The sequence below is a fragment of the Pan paniscus genome, chromosome 3 (genome assembly GCF_029289425.2).
Source record: "Pan paniscus chromosome 3, NHGRI_mPanPan1-v2.0_pri, whole genome shotgun sequence".
In the NCBI taxonomy this organism is placed as follows: domain Eukaryota; kingdom Metazoa; phylum Chordata; class Mammalia; order Primates; family Hominidae; genus Pan; species Pan paniscus.
Genome location: NC_073252.2, coordinates 51,532,899 through 51,556,493, shown reverse-complemented (window position 1 = coordinate 51,556,493; position 23,595 = coordinate 51,532,899). Strand labels below are relative to the sequence as shown.

General features: G+C 40.9%; 1 protein-coding gene across 2 annotated transcripts in view; it reads left to right on the top strand.

Annotated features, from left to right (window-relative positions):
• The window catches only part of FRAS1 (Fraser extracellular matrix complex subunit 1), a 490,598-nt gene that overhangs the window by 452,384 nt on the left and 14,619 nt on the right, over positions 1-23,595 (top strand). For both annotated transcript variants that reach the window (XM_008957670.5, XM_003832280.6), the window contains 9 exons: positions 1,261-1,448; positions 2,634-2,909; positions 5,175-5,407; positions 7,294-7,454; positions 9,709-9,923; positions 13,314-13,464; positions 15,482-15,589; positions 16,607-16,766; positions 20,494-20,610. In XM_008957670.5, coding sequence (XP_008955918.2) covers positions 1,261-1,448; positions 2,634-2,909; positions 5,175-5,407; positions 7,294-7,454; positions 9,709-9,923; positions 13,314-13,464; positions 15,482-15,589; positions 16,607-16,766; positions 20,494-20,610 — 1,609 coding nt within the window. The remainder of the gene's footprint in view (positions 1-1,260; positions 1,449-2,633; positions 2,910-5,174; positions 5,408-7,293; positions 7,455-9,708; positions 9,924-13,313; positions 13,465-15,481; positions 15,590-16,606; positions 16,767-20,493; positions 20,611-23,595) is intronic.

The window sequence follows — 23,595 nt, the reverse complement described above, 5'->3', positions numbered from 1 at the left end:
GGCCGCCACTGGGAGATGTCTCCCAGTTAGGCTACACAGGGGTCAGGGACCCACTTGAGGAGGCAGTCTGTCTGTTCTCTGAGCTCAAACGCCATGCTGGGAGAACAACTGCTCTCTTCAGAGCTGTCAGACAGAGACGTTTAAGTCTGCAGAAGTTTCTGCTGGCTTTTGTTCAGCTATGCCCTGCCCACAGAGGTGGAGTCTATAGAGGCAGTAGGCCTTCCTGAGCTGTGGTGGGCTCCCCCCAGTTCGAGCTTCCCAGCCACTTTGTTTACCTACTTAAGCCTCAGCAATTGCAGACACCCCTCCCCCAGCCAGGCTACAGCCTCGCAGGTTGATCTCAGGCTGCTGCGCTAGCAGCGAGCAAAGCTCCATGGGTATGGAACCCCCCGAGTCAGGCATGGGAGAGAATCCCCTGGTCTGCTGGTTGCTAAGACTGTGGGAAAAGTGCAGTATTTGGGCAGGCGTGTCCCATTTTTCCAGGTACAGTCTGTCACAGCTTCCCTTGGCTAGGAAAAGGAAATCCCCCGACCCCTTGCACTTCCCAGGTGAGGCGACACCCCTCCCTGCTTCAGCTTGCCCTCCATGGGCTGCACCCACTGTCCAACCAGTCCCAGTGAGATGAACCAGGTACCTCAGTTGGAAATGGAGAAATCACCTGTCTTCTGCGTCAGTCATGCTGGGAGCTACAGACCAGAGCTCTTCCTATTCGGCCATCTTGGAACGGTCCCTGAAGTGGGTCTTGAAGGCTTGAACCCTCACCTGTTCCAGGTCACTCACCCTCCATGTTACCATCTTTGTGGAGGCTGGCTTGGTAGATAACCTTGAGCCACTGCTTCTCAGGAGACAGCTTTGAAGGATATCTGTATGTGCAAGCCCTCACAGCCAAACAGGAGCTCATGCAAAATGTAAGGGGGAAAGAAAAATTCAGCAAAAAAACTCATAACCAGGGTGAAGTGTATTTTGGATCATCGATTTTTATTACTGCCAGCCAGTGTCAGGCAGGGGCCATTAGTCCTCATATGGTGTTGAACAGTAAATCTGCAATACTGAGCCTCTACCACAGGTGGAATTTGGTCTGTAAAAAAGATTCCTCACTTGAGATGGGGCTAAAGTGATTAGCAGCCACTGCATTTATAGAACACCACTAAAAAGAAAGAACATATTTTAACATGATGTCTCAGCAGTGCCAAGCTGCACACTCTTGGGTGTGTTTCCTAATGAAGCCTTTGCTCTCTTTTTGTTCTGTTCTTGGTGAAGGTGTGGATCATATCTTTTTTAAAGTTGAGATCCTGTCCAATGAAGACCGGGAATGGCATGAATCTTTCTCACTAGTCCTTGGCCCAGATGACCCAGTGGAAGCAGTTCTTGGGGATGTGACTACTGCCACGGTGACAATTCTAGACCAGGAGGCAGCAGGGAGCCTCATATTGCCAGCACCACCCATTGTGAGTTGCTTGACCCAAAGGATTGCTGTTTTACGTCTCAGTGACTAGTAGATGAGAACTGAAGGGAAGTACTCTATTTCTTTATTCTTCTAACCCAGTGGTTCCCAACCAGGAGCCATCTTGCCTTCCATCATCCCCTTTCCAGAGGACATTTAAGCAATGTCTGGAGACATTTTTGGTTGTCACAGTTGTCACACCAGGTGCTACTAGTATCTAGTGGGTAAAAGCCAGGGATACTCCTAAACATCCCATAATGCATAGGGAAGCCCCCGACAACAAAAGGAATTATTTGGCACAAATGTCAATAGTGTTGAGGGTAAGAAACACTACCCTCGACAACAAAAGGAATTATTTGGCACAAATGTCAATAGTGTTGAGGGTAAGAAACCCTGTTCTGACCTAAAAGTGAGACCAAATCCTGTTGATATCTTAGCCTGATAAAGATAGAAAATACAATACAATTGATCTTCTCATTTCTTTGATGGGACTTAGAAGAGTAAGAAGATAATACTACCTCATATCTATCATCCCACATACTCACTATATTTATAGAATTAAGTACCTGTGGGAAGGTAGTACCAGATTTCCTAACTTGGGGTGAATAGAATGAATGCACTGTCCTTACAATTAAGAGGAAAACACCTAGAGGTTGCCAAGGAAAATTTAACCCATAATTGTGAAGCAATCAGAAGAAGCCCTCTGACTTCCGCTAACTTGTCTCATATATTAGAAAAGAATGATGATTATTTCAAAATGTGTCTTTTATTTGGCCATGGAAGAAATATACCACTTCTATTTACTCTTATTTTGCCAAATGTTCTACTATATACCATCAACTATTTAATGCAACTTTAAACTAGCAACTGCTATTCATGATACAGCTTTGGTTCCAATGGGCAGGAAAATCAGAGTATTTTTTTACATGAGTGATAGGGCTCTGATTTAGGAATAAAACTAAAAGGATAATAAAGCTTCTAGCCCAACCAGTAGAAGGATCTTCTCCACCACTAAAGATCTGCAGTATCTTTTAAGGATGCCTGGCAAAGAATTATAAAAACTTCTCCTGTTATATTTCAAAGAACCTGTAGACACTAAGAGATCTTGTGGATCTCTAAAGAAAGGGGGCTTAGTTCTCTGACCTTGCCAATACCCAACCTGAACTGAAGCTTTGTTGCTCTTTCGCAGGTGGTCACACTTGCTGACTATGACCATGTGGAAGAAGTTACCAAGGAAGGAGTCAAGAAATCCCCCTCCCCAGGCTACCCACTGGTCTGTGTCACCCCCTGCGACCCTCATTTCCCCAGATACGCTGTCATGAAGGAGCGCTGCAGTGAGGCCGGCATCAACCAGACATCTGTGCAGTTCAGCTGGGAAGTGGCTGCCCCCACTGATGGCAATGGGGCCCGGTCTCCCTTTGAAACCATCACTGACAACACACCATTCACCAGTGTCAACCACATGGTAGGTCTGGGGGTCTGGGCCTGGTTCTCCCTCCCTGGGAGAGAACTGGTGTTGTTCTTTGTTACTCAGATAATCAAATTCCTTATGGTCCATGCATGGCATTTGGAATAAAACAAATAAGCAGGTGCACAGTCTTTTTACTCTTATACATAAGAAAAGGTTATATGCTGTAATAGAAAACTAAGCTAGTTAGAAGACCTGTTTGCAAATTCTGGTTCTGCCTGTTTTAAACTAAATAATGTTAAGAGGTTACTTAATCTCTCTGAGTCTCAGTCTCCTGATCTGCAAAGTAATAATTCTTTTGCTTAGCTACTTGACAAGGTCATTGAAAAATGTGACCTATAAATGACAAAGTCAGTGAAAAACTCCAGATAGGCGCTGTTGATTACTATTAATGTATCTCCAATCATTCAATAAGTATTAACACATAACTCCTTATGGACATGAACCAAAGTTTCTACCACATTTCTGTAATGCAGTAGAAACATGGCCCAAAATGGCCAGGACATCGATGGCACATAGAGGGGACCAGTTATTAAATAAAAGAATAGAATGGTTGCTGAATGATCAGCACGTTACAAAGCTCTATGGGAGGCCATGAAAAGACATTTGTGCAGCAGTTGCTGTCCTCAAAAAGCTTAGAGACCAACACCCCTGACACCATCAGAGAACAATGAATAGTATGTTTTCCCAGCCTTAACAAACAGCCCACCACAGTGATCCTGCACATCATACTGATAAAGCTGGTTCTCTTCCAAAAGTGAGCTGAAAGCAGTTGAGATTCAGGCTTAGTATAGTACCTGGCATGTAGTAAGCATCCAACAATTCTTGCCTAAAATTATATCACTGAATGATTTTAGACATCAGAGATTTCTTTCAGACCAAATTTCTCTAGATTTTCCTGTTCATTCCACAGTTTATTCCCACTGTAATAAGAGCTTCACTGGGATGAATAGCAGAGGAAAACCACTAGACATAGATGGGAGGCTTTGGATAATGCAGGGTCGTTCATACCCACTCTCTTTGGCACAGCTTATTCAGAAAGGCCTGAAGAGCAATTCTTTTGCAACATAACCTAGTTCAAATTTAAATAGTCTTCTCTATTATTAAAAAATCAACATGGCAAGAATTACCAGCTTGTTGTTTCTTAAGTATCTATTTCTCTCTTCAACAAAACTGTAAAGGAGGTGTGGTCTGGTTGGAGCCAAATGTACATTTTTAACAGATAAATTTATGACTTTATGCTTCAGGTTTTCTTCTTGCAATGAATTTGTGACTAATACCCTTTACCCTAGTTTCCTTCACTTTATCTTGATTTCTTCAATTATTTATTTAATGCCATTCTATTATATGCATTCTTGTAGGATGCCTCAAATCCCTTCTGTACTAAGTTCTTGTATATATAAATAAGTAAAGCATTGGCAGCTAATTAAAAAAAAGTTTAATGGAAAAATTTTCTTTAATTTTTAATGGACTTCAGTGAAAATTGTTTTCATGGGTAAAATGTATAAGTTTGTGTGATTGCTTTGTGAGAGGTCTGTGGCACACAGAACTACTGATTAATTTTTCTTGTTATATACTTCCCTATGTAAATGCACACATAACCTAAAGAGTCCTGGTGACCTACATTGCCCCTGCATAGATTGAGTTCAGCACTCTTAGGGCTTCTGTATATTTGGGGACTTGGAGGAATCTGTGGAAAGACCTTCAAAGACTAGAAGGTGTCAGAGGCCAAGTTCTCAGCTTCAAGCCTGCATGTTATTATAACCCTTGCAGTGTGTGGTCACTGGGTAGGGAGATGGGATGATCGAGGGAGGATAACAGTAGGATAAAGAGACCATGAGAATTCCTGGGAAGGAAGCATATTTCCTCTGTCTCCTGACATCATGCTCTCAGCAACAGTGATTTGGAGGCCAACCAGTCTTGCTAGAAGCCTGAATAACACTTGGGTCATCCTTCTGCTGAGCCTAGTATATAAAGAGAACAATACTATTAATGGAAATCATTCATCTATGGGTTTGTGCTCCACATCTGTCTACTTGCTTGTTGACTATCTTACCCCCTTAGGCTATAAGTACTCACTGATCTGTCTCGAGTGTCTGGTTCATAGTTAAAAGTCAATACTTACTTGATGAATGAATGAATAGATGGAACAATCAATGGATGGGTGGATGGATGATCTTTACAGATTAGCTTGAACCAGATCATGTAAGGAGCTGTTTAAGTAGGGTACTCACATTGGAGGTGATTTTTTCTTCCTGTTAGGTCCTGGACAGCATTTACTTCAGCCGGAGGTTCCATGTGCGTTGTGTGGCCAAGGCTGTGGACAAGGTGGGCCATGTGGGGACCCCCTTAAGGAGCAACATTGTTACCATTGGAACAGACAGTGCTATCTGCCACACACCAGTGGTGGCTGGGACATCCAGAGGCTTCCAGGCTCAGTCCTTCATCGCAACCTTGAAATACCTGGATGTCAAACATAAGGAGCATCCGAACAGGTCAGGCAGGTGGTGCCTTCCACCACACATAGATTGAAGTGAATCTCAGGTCTCCTTTGTGTGTTTCCCAGGACAATCAATAAGGGATGCTTCTGCATGATAAAAATGTGATGATGAATGCATCAGTAAAAGTTTAAATCTGTGAAGGTCCCTCAAGCTCGGGCCCCCTGCCTATCTTCCTAGTCTTTCTCTCACCTTGTCATTTTCACCGGCCAGTCCAACCACAAGGAATCATGAGTAACTTCCCAAGTGCTACAGACTCTTACAGGTTGCATACCTCTGCCATGCTGTTACCTCAACTCTCCCTAGCCCCCTTCCACTGGCCGGAACCCTACTGTCCTACAATACCTACTGCATGGCATCTCTTCTAGGGACATTTCCAACATCTCCCCTAATTTAATTTGGAGGCTTCCCCTCCTGGCTTCTCTGGCACCTGTATATGCTTCTTTTAGAAGATTATTAGCATTCACTCTCTCTGCCCTTTAGTAGATGGTAAGGCCTGAAGACCATGAGTATGTATTTTGAGTATCTTCTGCCAGTATAGTGCTTCTTGGCATCTAAGAGGCACTCCTAAATATCTACTGAACAAATGAATAATAACATTGTAGAAATTAGGAGACATTGGACTTAATTTTTTTCTGGGCCACCATGATGGGAAATGGATGTTTTCATTTTTGCATAGCAAAAAAGAATTTGTGTATGCTATGCGTATTTATTAAACACTATAGTATTTAAGTGTGTGCCTTTATGAACAACTCAGTTGCTCATAAACTCAGAAAAATGAGTTCCTTTGTATGAATAAAACATGTTTGAATGACTATGTACATGCTTCTTTCTTTCCTGACACAATAAAATGTATCTTGGTGACCCCTTCCTAGAAAAAAGGCCCTCGTCTTCACTTCCAAGGTTCTGATTCCACTTAAAAATGTGACTCTTTGCTCAGAGAGACAAGTATATAAACTCAAAACACACTTTCAATAAACATGCTCAAAGTTTAAACTGGTACAATGACAAAAAATGCAACCCATAAGTACTATCATGTTGCAGTCTTAACCAATATTTATTAAACTCATTTCTTATTTAGAATTGTATACTATGTGCCCTGGAGAAACAAAAGAAGTGAAGGAAATGTTCCTTGTCCTCATAGTGGAGAGGCAAGACAAACAGAGTCTGAAAACATTTGAGAAATAGCAGCCAATATAAATAAGTTACAGATTTCCTGGTCCAAAGGCTGCCTAAGAGCTGAGGATGTAGATCAAGGAACAGCACACTGCAGATTGAGGCTGGCGGGGCTGGACGCGTAGTGCTGATAGGACTTACAGGCAGACTGGAGAGAGAAGGCTGTTTTCAGTCAGGAGAGACAGTATAAGTAGCTGGATATTGTAGTTTCTCAGATTTGGCTGGGTAGAGGAATTGGTTTTAGAGTTTAAAAGCTCAACGATATATTTTTGACTCAAATACTTAAAAGAAATGTGAGTATCAACCTTACCTAACTTCCATAGACATTCACTGTGACAGAGCAGGGGAACAGGCCCTCTCTAGTCACTCAGCTTTAGCTCCTGAAATAACAGAGTTTCCATTAAAAAGCAAAGGAGAGCTTTAAAGTAATTTGTGGTTGTGATGTTATCTTTTCCTGTATAGAAAAAAAATCTATAATTCTAGATTGCAAGCAGTCCTCTGTCTGGAGGGTCTCTTAGAGGGAAGCAATGATACTATGTGTATATCTATACCCCCTGTTCAGATAGAAATCCTACCTGGAAAGCTTCAGGAAGAAAAAAAAATGGTAGCTCATTGGTGAAGACAAATTCGGTGATGAGAAAGAAGTATATCCTATTGACCATTTATAGCAGTCAGCTTAACATTTATTTCTGCCTTTTTCCCCCTAGAATCCACATTTCGGTGCAGATCCCACACCAGGATGGAATGCTGCCCCTTATCTCCACCATGCCGTTGCACAACTTACATTTTCTACTGTCTGAGTCCATCTACAGACACCAGCACGTCTGCTCCAATTTAGTTACCACCTATGACCTGAGAGGCATCTCAGGTGAGATTGACAAGTTCAGGACTGGTCTTTCCATGCTAGCCCAGTGCAGTTGACTTTCAGGATATGCCAGAGTGAGAACTGCTTTTCGTGTTTTCTGGTCCTCAGAATCCACATATTAGTGGTTTTCCTTCTAGCACACATGCAAATGCCATCAGTTCAGTCAATGCAGTGGACAGGAAGAAACAAGGACTTTGGAATCACACTGGTTCAAATCCTTATTCCACTGAACAAATATAGTTTGACCTTTCTGAGCCACTGTTGTCTATAAAGTGGGAATAACAATTGCTACCACTCAAGATGAGGATTAAATGCGTTGACATTTTTAAAGCACCTACTATGATATATTTTAGTGTCTTCATTCCCTTAGAGTGAGCATGTTTACATTGGTGCTCCAAAAACCTGTTATAGAAAGCTCAAGTGAAGATGGTATAGGATGAGTTCTCCAGAAGCAGGAGCTAAGAGGGAGTTTGGGGTTACAAGATGTTTATTAGGGATCAATATCTGTGAAAGAGAAGGAGCGAAACAGGATTGGGCAGAGGGAGAAGTCAAGCTGCAATGCAGGCTGAAAAAGCCATCTCGGCCATGGCAGGGAGCTCTGGAGAGACTTGTCCTACTTCCAGCTGACACAGCCAGACTCTTATAGCCTACCTAGCTAAGTCACTGGATGCAGGCTGCCCCGCAAGGGCATGACCTTGGGCTGAGCCAACATGCAGCTGACGCAGAGCTGAAGGAGCTGACAGCTGAGGCAGCGCATCTCTGTGTTCACCACAGCAGACATTTGACTTTACAAAGAATTCTGTCCATTTCCATTTACCTTAGCAAGTGCACATTAAATGCATATTTCCTCCTTTCACAAATGGTGAAACCCTTAACAGTGTTTTTGAAGACAGAAATGCATTCATATTCTCTTTCATATTCATTAAGCATCACTTTTGGTCATGATGGTCTTTATACAGTAGAAATTAGCTGAGTGAAAATTATTTATAAATCACTGAGCTACATATGAAAGTTTAATTGGTCCACATCTGTAGCTAGTGGAAGAGACATACTGTGTTTAAATACTAAACTTTGCACCTGTTCCTGCTTAAAAGCAATTAAATTCAAGACATGTTAATTGAGTACCTAGTCATCATGGGGCAGAGGGCTAGGTGCTGGGTCTCAAGCATTCTAAGATATTTATCAACCCTTTTAAAATACTACAGTTGCTTTTAGTACTATAAAAATTTTAACCCGGCCGGGTGCAGTGGCTCATGCCTGTAATCCTAGCACTTTGGGAGGCTGAGGCGGGTGGATTACCTGAGCTTAGGAGTTTGAGACCAGCCTGGGGAACACAGTGAAACCCCATCTCTACTAAAAACATAAAAAATTAGCCAGGTGTGGTGACGTGCACCTGTAATCCCAGCTACTCGGGAGGCTGAGACAGGAGAATCGCTTGAACCCAGGAGGCGGAGGTTGCAGTGAGCCGAGATCGCACCATTGCACTCCAGTCTGGATGACAGAGTAAGACTCCATCTCAAAAAAAAAAAAAAAAAATTTAACCCTTATATTCTAAAATTGTATCTGTGTTCAGCTCCCTACTGCATAAAGTTCTCCCTTAATTTAGAGCCATTCATGTGCTTGGCAGCATTTGATTAAATAATTTTTGCCTGGCACAGGTGAGAGTTACAGGCATCATTAGTGACCTATTTACTCACTAACAAAAAATTAAGACTTTCCCCCGACAAGAGTTCAGAAACTGTATGAGCAAAAGTAGTCAAATGTAGGTATGCTGGCTTTGTTTTTTTTTTTTTTTTTTGAGATGGGGTCTCAAAAAAGAAATTTTAAAAATCACTCTTAAAATAATAATTCACCAATGAATGAGCCATACAGTAAATCCATTTCTTCAGCAGTAGTGGGGACATATATGAAGCACAGGACCAGACTTGCCAGGTATAACAGGCAAAGCTTCAGAGAGTTTTCCTTTCCAAGTTCTGCCGCCTTCATTCATGGTATCATTTGCTCACCTTTTCCTCCCTGGTTCCTGTGGTCTCTTAGAGGTGGAGTCCTCCATTCAACACCTGGCAACAGCAGTTAGCAAGCGCTTTCCAAGATCCCTCACATTCTCCCTGCACATTGGGAGCCCTGGGTTTCTTTGTTAGTAGGGTCTCAGGTGATTGAAAGTGCTTTTAGTGCAAAAGGGTGAGCTCTTCGCCCCACCCTGCTCCTTGGCATCCACAAACCAAGTTATCGTTCCTTGTTCTTCCCTCCCTGGCAGAGGCAGGGTTCCTGGATGATGTGGTCTATGATAGCACTGCCCTGGGGCCTGGCTATGATCGCCCCTTCCAGTTTGACCCCAGCGTGCGAGAGCCGAAGACCATCCAGCTCTACAAACACCTGAACCTGAAGAGCTGCGTGTGGACCTTTGATGCTTATTACGACATGACTGAGCTGATTGACGTCTGTGGGGGCTCTGTAACCGCTGACTTCCAGGTAGGTGCCCCGGGGCTTGTCTGAGGACTCTGCATATGGGTGCCATGGTCAACCTTGTTTGTTCCTGAAGCACTTCAGTTAGCACTTTGCCTCCAGAACTGGGACAACCAACTAAGGGAGTCTTCTTTATAAGTCCCTCAAGCAAGATCTTGGCAGCACTGAAGCTAGAGAAGGCCCCCAAAGTCCTCTAAATCAAGTTAATGTGGAAAAAACTTACTGTCTGGCATACTCACTTATGTAAAAATCCAATATTTACTTCTCTAGGCATATATGTTTTTGTATTTATAATGCATATATTTTGGAAAGCCAAAAATATTTACATTTGATGATAGGGTTATTACTACATTGATATATTCTCTTCCCCACCTGGGAAAATGCATCAGATGACGCAGCCTGTCTTTCAGAAGATAAGAAGAGCTCTGTTGTACTATGCATTGTGGAAAAGATAATTGCTTAAAACATTTTTATTTCACACCTGTTCCAAACTGCCAGCCCCCACAAAAATAGACACTTTCTAAAATATATATTACCATTAAACATTAGTGTGTTAGTCTATTCTCACACTACCATAAAGACAAACTAGAGACTGGTAATCTATAAAGATAAGAGGTTTAATTGACTCACAGTTCCACATGGCTGGAGAGGCCTCAGGAAACTTATAATCATAGTGGAAGGGGAAGCAGACATGTCTTACATGGTGGCAGGTGAGAGAGAGCAAGCAAGAACAAGGAAAACTGCCTTATAAAACCATCAGATCTCATGAGAACTCACTCACTATCACAAGAACAGCATGAGGGAAACCACCCCCATGATCCAATCACCTCCCACCTGATTCCTCCCTTGACATGTAGGGATTATGGGGATTACAATTCAAGATGAGATTTGGGTGGGGACACAGAGCCAAACCATATCAATTAGTGACAACTGAAAAATTTATAGCAAGAAGCCAGAGTCAGAGAAGGGCAGTTATATCAAAGGGCCAGTGAGACTAGGCTAATCTGTCCTCATGGGAAAATTAATTCTAAAACAGGTTCTAGCCAATTTTGAGCAGTTATCTCAATGAGCTAAAAACTAGTTAGATGTTTGTTCTTCATTTCAAATCAGGTTTATCCTCACTGAAGGAGAGAAATTATAGAGGGATTTACAGTAATTATTTAGAGAAAGTGTCTTTGATTAAAATTTGTCGTTTTCTTTGTGGTGCCTCTCAGCCTGGTTTCCTCTCATTTTGTACACACTACTGCCATCTACTGAAGAGAATTTTAAGGCGTTCATCGGTTTTCCATTTCTCCAGTTGTATAAACTTTGACTTTGGAAAATGCAAAACTAAGTGATTTTGTTTCTTTCCTGGCCCCTCAAAAATTAGTATTCTCTGTTCTTTATGATTTTGCTGTAATTACTGTTTGAATATTTTTATTCAGAATATGCTTAAAAACCTCAAAGACAAGGATTTCTTATATATAATCCCACTTTTAAACCAACACAGAAAAAACATGCACAGAAGTATTTTGTTGTTGTCTGTTTCTTTGAAAATAATTGAAATTACTGACGTATGATAGGAAAAATATAGAACTTAGAACTAAGGCCTAGTTGGTACCTTTTGCTATCAATCAGCAGGCTTGGACAAGACATAACCTCTCTGAACCTCTTCTGAAATTGTACTAATAATCTCAACATGAGAAGGTGCCTTGCACAGTGTGCCTGGTGTAGAATAGGCATGCAGTAAATATTTGTTGGTTTTTTTTTCTTTTTAAAGATTAGTAAGTAATATCATGAGGGCTAAAGGAGGATAAACAAAAACAAATGAGGAAAAATTAATTTTGCCAATCAGCTAGAGAGTTTATTGAAGTTCTGATAGTGTGATTGGAGCAGGTGTATTTAGCAAAACCTGTGTATAAGGGACAGAACATGGTACAAGGTCCGAATACAATCTGGAAATTTTCTTTAAAAAGAAAAAAAAGGGGGGCTGGGAACAGTGGCTCATACCTGTAATCTCAGCACTTTGGGAGGCTGAGGCTGGAGGATCACTGGAGGCCAGGAAGTTGAAGCTGCAGTGAGCTATGATGGAGTCACTGCATTCCAGTCTGGGCTACAGAGAGAGACCCCATCTCTTGAAAAACAAACAAACAAACAAACAAACAAAGTAAGGCATGTCAAAATGGAATTTTTCAATGAGTATGGAGTTAGTTGAGTCTTTTGAGAAAGTTGGCATCAAATTTTAAATCGCTGACAACTTTGAATATTAAAAAAAAACTTTAGAAAAATATTAAAGCATTTGGTTTTTTCCTTAATTACCCATAGAAACACTTTATACTGTATTTTCAAACAAAAGAAAAATATAAGTCCCATAGTATATTGTAGTAATTAGCCAATGATAAAATAAAATTGTTTTAAGCTAAGTTTTTTTGTTGTATATATATATATATACAACATATATATGTATATATATATATATACAACATGTTGTATATATATATATATACAACATGTTGTATATATATATATATATACAACATATATTTATTTATTTATTTATGGAAAAAAGTATAAAAATATTTTTAAAATGTGTGAACTAACTCCCCATTCACACACACATATACAGCTAGCTTCACCACAAAAGCTTCTGCTACCATTCTGTTATCTTTCCATCCAGTTTTGTTCATTACATAGTAAAATAAAAATGACTGGGCCAAATTAAAAGCAGGAACACAAACCTCCTTAGAAGAAATGTTCTCTTGGAAATGTGATATGCTGCCTTTTCAAAACTCTTTCCAAAGCATAGCATGGGACAGGAAATTACTGAAGTACATGCAGCTCTGAGCTGTCCATTGGTGAGCTTCCTAGATATGATTTCAATGCTCCGGCCCTTTGTTCCTGGAGCAGGAGATGAGAGCACTCACTAAAACATCCTGAGTTAGGCACAGGCTCCTCCCAGGCGTCCGGATGTGGGCATCTTCCTGATGATGGTTGACTTGGGCTCTCCTACAGGTCACTGGCAAATGGTCAATACAGGGAGTTTGTACTGAGTGGTAGATCCCACATCCACCGGGTTGATCCTTGGGAATAATTGTGATATTCTAAAATTTCAGCCAAATCTTCTAGCAACTGAACAGAGCTCATTCTCCCACTTCAAAAGTATTTTTGTTCAAGTGCCACCTCCTTAGAGAAGCCTCTGCACATGACCCTGTCGAAAGAAGCATCCCGGCCGCTTTCTATTCCATTAGTTCCTTTATTTTTTTAAATAAGTAAGTGCAATCATGGGCACTTGCTTAATAATTATTGAATAAGTGTGTGACTACATGGGTGAATGAAAATGGAACCAAGATGTGGTGACAGTATGTCTTTTCATCCCAGGGGAGAAATAACTCTGTGTGCATACTGCTTCCTCGGCAGGTGAGGGACTCTGCCCAGTCCTTCTTGACAGTGCACGTGCCTCTATATGTGTCCTACATCTATGTGACAGCCCCCAGGGGCTGGGCCTCCTTGGAGCACCACACCGAGATGGAGTTTTCTTTCTTCTATGACACTGTTCTCTGGAGAACAGGTATGCCCACTGACGCCTTAACTATCCCTTTAGTTAGGGCTTCACTCAAGCAAGATTAAAAGAAGAGTAGTGACTTTTAACAGTAGCTGCATTTCTCATCCTGTTATCCCATAGACAAAGTGGGGCCACCTCAAAGTGCAGATCTGTGGTTCCCGAAAAGAATGATGTCCTTCTGTCCTGATGCTGGAAGGTCTCAGCCCAGATAGCTAAGGTCCCAGAGTAGAGGATGGCAAGTGACAAATGAGTCCTCTACTGCCCGTTAGGGATTCAGATGGGTGTGTGTTCTTTTGGAATATAACCCAAATGATTTTCATTTTCTCCTAGTGAAAAATGGTGTGGTTCATGTTTTTACAGAGCAAAAGGATCTTCAAATCAGATGCAAGGAAATGGAAAAATGTGTCAAGAGCACTTGAAATATTTATGTCAAGTAGCCCACTTTATTCATTTGTCAAAGAGTCTGCTCTTTAATTGCATCCTCCAAAGAAGGGATTTTAACCTTCCAAAGTCAAGGGCTGTGATACTGAATGTTTAAAATGACCTTTCCCTCAGGCTCATCCCCATTACTGTCCTCTTTGGGAGGAGCCTCCAAGAACTAAGTGGGAGGCAGCCCTTCAGCTGGGAGCCCACACCTCACTCCCACTCAGTTTCACACCTACCTCCTCCTACTGCTTCCATATAGATGCTCCTTAAAACTCCCCAATTTTCTCCTCCATTCTCTCCAATCGTTCTTGGTTATTTTTGTTTTTCTTGTTTTTTTTTTTTTCCTCATTTTTAGTGTCCTGTACTTCACACACTACCCCTAACCTATTTCCCCAAACCCATTTCCCCTAAATTCTGCTGCTCCCATCCTCCCTGTTTTCCTCTTCAGGGGTGAGGTGCTTTATCTGGGGCAAACATACTAAAAAAAATACAAGAGTTTTCTTTTGAGAAAGCTTCATCTCTACTAATTGAAATTACAGTCATCATTCATATCTATTAGTGTTTGGTTCCAGGACCTCCCACAGACGCCAAGATCTGAGGATGCTCAAGTCCCTCATATAAAATGGTGTAGTATTTACATATAACCTATACATATACTCCCTTATGCTTTAAATCATCTCTAGATTACTTATAAACCTAATACAATGCATATGCTATATAAATAGTTGTTATGCTATATTGTTTAGGAAATAATGACAAAAAAATCTATATGTTTAGTGCAGATGCATTTTTATTCTTATATTTTCTATTTGAGGTTGGGTGAATCCACAGATGCAGAATCCATGATGTAGAACCTACAGATACAAAGGGCTGACAGTGTAGTCCTTTCTTCTGTGAAATGTCTTAGGCTCAAATCATTTTTTGCTTTATATTTCTCATGGGAAAATAACTTCAGGCAGCTTTCCCACTCTGGGTCAGATAATTCCTTGAGCTCTTGTTTTTGTTTTGTTTTGTTCAAGTTCATGTTTCTCCTCCTTACGTTACTCTTTGGTTTTGGTCTTTCTGAACTCACTGGAGACCATGACTACAATTTCCTTTATTAAAGCCACAGCTTTCTTGTGTCATGTTGGCTTTCTACAAGCTGGCTTTAATTCTCCTTTGGTTTGAGTACTAAATGTAGCCACCAGGACTTTGTTTATACCTCTGTTAAGTCCGGAAAGGTATCTTGGCGAGGAAAAGAAAATATAGTAAGAAGCAGATGTGCTGTAACCATACCCTGGTGTAAAGTTTGATAGTAAGAAGTTTTAAGATTCATTTTTTTGCTGAACCCTGCATCTGGGTTAAGTGGAACTTACAGGTTTGAAAAGTCTATGTCAAGAACAGTGGAACCATTACAAAAAAAAAAAAGAACAAAGTGAAATTAGCTGTCATACAATTTTAATTGGCATATGTTTCTATAGACATATAAATGTTATCTTGTTACATTCAAATAAATGTGCAGCTATACTTGGAGGTGTCCTTGGGATAACTTATATGTGGTTGCTGTCAGGGAGGAATTTTCCATGCCCTAGCATTTTCTCTCTGCTTTCCTGCCCAGGAATCCAGACAGACAGCGTGCTCTCTGCAAGGCTTCAGATAATAAGAATCTACATTCGAGAGGATGGCCGTCTTGTCATTGAATTCAAGACCCATGCCAAATTCAGAGGTAATATCAATGCCGTTTTTTTTCCCGACTTTTTATTAAGAAACATTTCACACATACAGAAAGTTGAAAGAATAGAACAGTAAAAAACAGTCAACAATGATTAACATTTTGCTATACATCCATGTGCACATACATCCATCCATACATATCTTTTTTTGTCACACCGTTCAGAAACAAGTTGCAGACTTCGTGTCAAGTTACCCAAAATACTTCAGTTGACATCTCCTAAGAACAAGGACATTCTCTTATAGAATCACAACATCATGATCACTTCTACGATATTTAGCATTGATTCAATAATATCCAGTCTGTATTCATATTTCCTTTATTGTTCCACAAACGTCTTTTCCACTTATTTTTATATTTGTTTATTTTATAACTGCTTACATAAAAAGAAAGAAGTTCCAGTTGTGATTCATATGTTACATTTTGATTGTTATATTGCTTTAGTTTCTTTTAATCTAAAATATTCCCCCTACTTTTATTTCTTCACGACGCTATTTCAGTGCAGTTTTAAAGAGTGGGGGTATCTTGCTGATAACATTTACCCTTTTAATGATGTTTATAATTATACCCTTCTACCAAGGACTTGAATGGCCCTAAATGTGACTTTTATCTGATGCTGATATTTCCATTTATAAACTACTGAGACCTTTCTACCTCCAAGAAACATGTTCGTTAGAATTCAAAGCTATGTATATTCAGTGTTCATTGTCACATAAAGACCCCTATTATTGTGAATATACTCATTAGCACCATTTCCACAAGGAATATTCCTATTGTTTATAAATAAATACCTATGACTATGATGACCATCACAAGTAGGACGATGGGCTAGGGTGAGATGCCATTCTATCCAGTGTGGAATATATTCTAAGGGGCAAAATGGGCTAAGCTTAGTTGTGTGAGAGAAGAACATTAATTCAGTTCTCAGGCTTTTGTGGGGCTCTACCAGGTACAATTAAACTAAAGCTCTACCACAAGTACAATAAATGCGTGTGTTTCCCCTTCAAATAGGACAGTTTGTGATGGAGCATCACACTCTCCCAGATGTGAAATCTTTCATATTGACTCCAGACCACCTAGGAGGAATTGAATTTGACTTGCAGCTATTATGGAGCGCTCAGACTTTTGATTCTCCACATCAACTCTGGAGAGCCACAAGCTCTTATAACAGGTAAATACAGTGATGGAGGCCTCCATGGGTAGAGCTGAATGGTTTTCCATTTCTTTCAGGTGCTTGAGAAATAGTGCTTTTCTCTGAAGGCTAGACTTTTATTTTGAAAGGGGAATTGATAGAAATAACCCTCAGCTGGGAGTAGTGGTGCTAGCTGGTAGCCCAGCTCCTCAGGAGGATCACTTGAACTCAGGAGTGCGAAGCTGCAGTTAGCCATGATGCCACCTGCAAATAGCCACTGCATTCCAGCCTGGGCAACAGAAAGAGATCCTGACTCTTACAAAATAATAATAATAATTAAAAGAAATGACATTCTAGCAAAGAAAGAAAGAAACAAATCTTGCTCAGATCAACTTCTGATATATAAATAGGAAGTGCTTACACTTATTCCAAGGGTGAGACCAGAAGGGGCACACATCACTTTCACCTACAAACTATGGTGGGGAACTTAGTCACATGGCACACCTGCCTACAAGGGAAGCTGGGAAATGTGTCTAACTAAAACCTTTATCGAATAAAGAAATTTCATTTCAATTACAATAACCAGTGCAAAATATAGTACCTCTGATTTAAGCCCATGTGTCGTTTACAAGATTTATTCCTCTCCCAGACCCAGTATAGAGGTAGAATAGGAATTTAACAACTATAGTAAAATATCCCCCATCTGTAAAAGGGAAGAATGGAAAAAAAATTAAAACCACTATGAAAAGGATAAGTGGGCAACCAGGAATCTGTCATAAATATATGATCCCCATTTTATAGGTAATGAGAGTAAGAGCTATATTTAGCATTAAAATCTTACTTCAAATTGTCTTGAGAATCATTTTCAAAAAAAATTTTTTCTTAACTTAAAATTTTTGATCTTATATCAGATATTTTTATTGTATAGTGATTCCTTTGAAATTGATATCTAATAACCTTCAAGGACTGTGCTTCATGTTCTTTGTCCCAGTTTATAGACAGGGAAACTGTCTTCCTTTAAGTATTCTGCTGACATCTTCATTGCCACTTGGATGAAGCCCACCCTCCTTCTGCAGCATACAAGGCCCAGCCTCCCCTCTGGTTTCATGTCAAACCCAGCCTTTTATCCACGTTAGTTACTCACCAATCCCTGAACCCACCAGCCCATCCATACCTCCATGCTTTTGCAATTCCCTCAGCCCTTGCTGCTCTTTTCCCCTTGCAAAACTAACTCCTCTGAGACCCAGCCCAGCTCAAATACTGACCCCTTTGTGACAGCTTCCCAGACTTCCCATACAGTACTAGCAGCTCCCTCCTCCTGGTTCCTACTCTGTTCCAGCTTCTGCTGTAACACAGCTCATTATCTTATGATGGTCTATCTGCTGGTCCCAGTTTTTCACTAGATTGTGAGCTTCTCCAGAGTAGAAGGCACATATGATTCATCTTAAATCCCCAGAACCACAGGTTTTAGCATGTGATAGGTTCTGAGCAAGTATCTTTTAGGAGCTTACCTTTGAGGTGAGGAGATAAAATACATAGATAAATGACAAAATGAAGAACCCCACCAAGCACTCCATGCTAAACACACTGTGAGAGATACAGGATAATATCAAGACCGTAGTTGTTCAGGGAAGAGAGAGCCAGAGGCTGGGGAGTTGTATAAGGATTCCTGAAAGAGGTGAGACAACTTATGGTCCATGTTGTGATATGGGAAATGCTTAGATTCTAGCAAGGAGATTAAAAGAACTGCAAGATTAAAGACATGTGCCTAAGACTGTGTTTGACATGTTTGAAGGGATCATGAGGAAATGGACCTAAGTAGTATTTAGGAATAGAGAAAAGTAGGACCGAAGGCTTGGGAGGCTATGCTATTTGTCTTGCATTCATTTGTTCAACAAGTATTTATGGAATGTTTACTGTGTGTCAGAGAAGGTTCTGGGCACCTTGAATATATTGGTAAACAAAATAAAGATCCCTAAGTATAGGACTTAAAGTAAGGAGACACAAAACAGTAGACCTAATAAGCAAAGTATAACAAATGTCAGAAGGTGATAAGCGCTATGGGAAAATGAATGGTATGGAGCAGGGTAAGGGGAGACAGGAATGGGGAGACATTATAATTTTAATTAGAATGTTCCCAGTAGACCTTATCTGAGCAAAGACTTGAAGGAGGTGAGGGAGTTGGCTGTGCAGAAACATGGGAAACAGGGTTCCTGGTAAAGTTCCTAAGATGGCAACATTTGGGCATGCTTGGAGAACAACAAGGAGGCCCATATGGCTGGCATGGAGTGAGCAGGGAAGAGAGTAATAGACAATAATGCTGAAGAAGTAAGGAGTGGGAGTAGGGCCATGGGGTGGGGCCTTGTAAACCAGTGTGCAGCCTCTGGCTTCTACTCTCTAGTGCAAGGAGAGCCCCTACAGGGTTTGAACAGAGCTAGTCACAATCTAGCCAGGCATGGATTGTTCTGCCTATTTGAATATTTCTATTAATGAAGGGTTACTATCCACATTGTAGGTGTCAGTTTCCATGTAATTTAAATATGGTATACAAAGTCTCATTTCCTGCTGATCCAAGCTTTGAAGGAAAACTGCAGACATACAGACTTTTAGAATGGGAAGGAGCTTAGAAACAACGGCCCTGAAAGTCCTCATGCTTTGTTAAAGTCATGCAGCCATGGCAGAGGCAAGCTGAGGTTCTACTGGTTCCCAGTTTTCAGCCTGTGCCAGTCCACTACACTGACCCCAGGATGTGACATAAAAGTTTTATTATTGTTTTTAACCAAATCTTTGCTGTCAATTTACTGATAGATAAGTATCCCAAAATGGTCAAAACAAGCACAGCATTTATGAGAACTGTTCACAGATCCCTCACAAACAGTTATAATGAAGATTCAAGCCCTATGCTCTCCATTCAATGGATGACAGACTCCCAAGGCCCTTGAAGAAGGTTCCTGAAGCTTCTGAATGCTTGGCTGCCTTCCAGGCCACCTGACAGGGTTGGAGCTGCCACCCAGTGAGAAGTGTGGGAGATGAAATAGGAGAGAGGTCCAAAGGCTTCCTGCTCACAGAGTCATGAACTGGAGAATCCTGGGCCCCCCATAAACAGGGAAGTCCCCAAGTCCCCGTGAGTGGTCTCTAATGAGAAGTGATCTTGTTCTTCGACTTTATAAAGGGATGAGGCTATAGAGTTTGAAAGGGGAACCTCAAAATTGAGTGTGAGTGAAACGGGTGCAGGGACTTTCTGCAGGGTGCTGCTTCCATATGCTCTGGAGTGGTGTCCTGGAATCCTGAGGCATTTGCTACCTCCTGTGTCACAGCAGCACCTGACAGTATCACATCTTCAGAAATAAAAGCTGCTTTTCCATTTGGGAATGCATTGAATAGGGTATCTGTCATCAAGAAACACTAAACAGAAATTGTCAAACAAGTCTCATGAAATCCAAAGGAAATGGCCAATTCTGTTCTGTCATCACCTGAGCCTTCTATGTTTTCATATGTAGTCTGCCTTTCTTAGCTTTCCTCATAAGAAGGACCTGAATACCTGAATACATGAAAGTAGCTCTATTTAACACCTCTGGATAATACTCTGAAGGTTAGGATAATTGAAGATGAGTTCCCGAAAATGGTGTTTGCAGACTTGTAAAGTTCTTAGCTGCTGGACACAAATACCACCTGAAAACTGTTTAGTGAAGGCCATGTCTTTCTGGGTAAGCCAGCAACCTATCAGTTGTTCCCTACGATCACAGTCTGCTCTGCATGTTTCCAGGAAGGACTACTCGGGAGAGTACACCATCTACCTGATCCCTTGCACAGTGCAGCCCACACAGCCATGGGTTGACCCAGGAGAGAAGCCTTTGGCCTGCACTGCACATGCCCCAGAAAGGTAGGAAAATATAGTCAATCCTCATTATTTGTTGATTCCTTATTTGTGAATTCTCCTACTCACTAAAATTTATTTGTAACCCCCAAATCAACATGCTGCTTTCATAGTCATTCACTGACATGCACAGCAGAGTCACAAAACATTTGAGTCACTTAACACACACATCCCCAGCTGAAGTCAAACCCGGTGATACTCTGCCTTCTTGTTGCAGCTCTCATACTCCAAACAAGCATCCTATGCACAGTCTATTCAGTGCCATGTTTTTTGCATTTTTGTGCCTTTTGTTGATGATTTCTCCATTTAGAATGGCTCCCAAGTATAATGCCAAAGTGTTTTCTAGTATTTCTAAGCATCAGAAGGCTGTAATGTGCCTTATGATAACCATGAGTTCAATAGAAATGAATCAACAATATATATTAAATAAGGGGTCTTTACACAGAAACAGACATAAAACAAGGTTATATGTTAATTGGTTGATATAAATGTTGTGAACAGAGGCTCATAGGAATCTAACCCTATATTTCTTCTAGTAGCTATGGCTCAATATCCACTAATTCATTATTCGTGGAGACTTTATAGAGCATAACAATTGTGAATAATGAGACTCAACCGTACATGAGCCCATATTCACCTCAGACCTGAGACTGTATTGTGCTGTATATTCATTCATTCATTCATTCATTCATTCATATTTATTCAGCTCTTCTCATGTGTTTTGCTCAGGTCAAGGCATTGAGGTGATAGCACTACACTAGAGCAGAGGATTAAAAGTAATCCGTGCTCTCAGGCAGTTTATAGTCTAGGGTCACCTTTCTAGGAGCTGAGCAAAGTATATAGAAAACATTGCTGAGATAAAATGCCCAAGACAGAATCTGACATTAACATTAAAAGAAGACTATTTGAAATGTGGCTTTTAAATAAAAGACTGAGAATTGGCTATTGGATTCGTCAATACTGAGGTCATTGGTGAACTCCGCCAAGAGCAGGTTTGGTGGACTAAAGGGGATACAAGCCTGATTGGGGTGAGCTTGAGAGAGAGGCGAGAAAGTAGAGACAGCAGGGATAAACAGTGCTTGAGGAGTTGCTATAGAGGATGCCAGAGCAAAGGGGCAATAACTGGAAACAGATGAGGAGTCAAATGAACAGCAGGTTTTATTTGCTTTATTTCAGGATGCTTGTATGCTGGTGGGAATAATCCAATCGAGGGGAAAGTTGATGATGCAGGGGATAGAGGGAAAGCTTGCAGAGCCAGATACTTGAGCGGGGCAAGGGAGTAGATCCAGGGCATGAGGAAAGGGCTGGCCATAGCTGGAAGCACAGAGAGTTCATCCACTGAAGAGGCAGGCAGTGAATCAATGGAAGCAGGTGAAAGGAGAATTGGGACACTAGGAGGATAAGGATGACATAGTGGATATCTGATTGAAGCTATTCTCCCTGTGAAATGAAAAGCCCTACATTTGCCGAAAGTGAAGAATGTCGAGGTTTGAGAAGAGAGGAGGAAAGAAACAGGGCCATCTCAGACAGTGGAAAAGAGTAAATATACTAGAGGGTTACAGCTAGCAGCAGATCAGGCGGTGTGGAACTGCTTTTAAATTGTCATATTATCAACATAAAATTGTACATATTTAAACTGTACAATTCGATAAATTTTTACCTATGTATACACTTGTGAAACATCACCACAGTCAAGATAGAGACAAGATAGGGAACATATCCATTTCCAAAAAGATTCCTCGTGTGCCTTTGTAGTTCCTCCTTCACATCCTCCATTCCCTTTCTGCAGATAACCACAGATCTGTTTTCTGCCACTATGGATAAGTTTGCTTTTTTTAGAGTGTTTTATAAATGACATCATACAATGTGAATTCTCTCTCTCTGGCTCATCTCACTCTGCATGATGATTTTGATTCATCTGTGTTGGGTGTATCAGTATTTGTTCCTGTTATTTCTGGGTTGGACTTCATGGTATGGATTTACTACAGTTTGTTTATCAGTGATCAACTGATGAACATTTCAGTTGTTTCCAGTTTGGGGCTATGATAAATAAAGCTTCTATGAACCTATATGTACGAGCTTTATATAAACATGTGTTTTCTGTTTTCTTATGTAAATACCTAAAAATGGAGTGACTGGATCATATGACAGATGTATGTTTAACTTTTTAAGAAACTGCCAAACTGTCTTCCAGCATGTTTGTAAATATGTAACTATGTATGTCCATTCCCACCATGAGAGTGCACGCGCTCCCTTTCCCATGCATTCTGCTAATGTGGTTGGGAGGTCCTGGTGTGGCTGAGTAATTAAGAAGTGGGAGGAAAAGAAGAGAGGAGCTGGAAAGACATGAGGTGGTAGAGAGCGAGGTGCTGGAAATGAGATTTTTGGTGATGGTGCATAATGGGCCTATGAAGAGTAGGTAGCTGTAGCAGGGTGGTGAACAAGCTGTTTGGAGGTGAGGGAGTCAAGGAACTGGGAGTCTGGAGTAGTTGATAGTTCATCTGAATGGATGTTTAAGTCACAAAGATTCATGGCAGGAACAATGCCAGGAAGCACCATAGTTAGCCAAATGAAGGAAGGAAGGTGACCAGGAAAATGGTAGTTGGCTGCAGTAAGGAAGAACAATGGGAAAATAATCTGATGGGATATGCTGGGGAATTTTAATTCATTTAAATGTTTAAAAATTATGTAATATTTCAGATATTCTGAAGACTATATATATATCATATAGCAGATCTACCACCCACCTTAAGAAACTCAAGAAACAGAACATTACCAGTGCTCCTTCAATACCCTCAATGCCCCTCTCCAATCATACTCCCTCTCTCTTCCCCACTAGGGTCACCACTAACCTGATATTTGTATTTATTATTCATTGTTTTGGTTTATGGTTATACCTCATGTATACTTCTACATGGTTTTGCAAGTTTTTGAACTCTAGACAGTAGTCCCCCCTTATCCTTGGAGTAAATGTTCCAAGAGCCCCAGTGG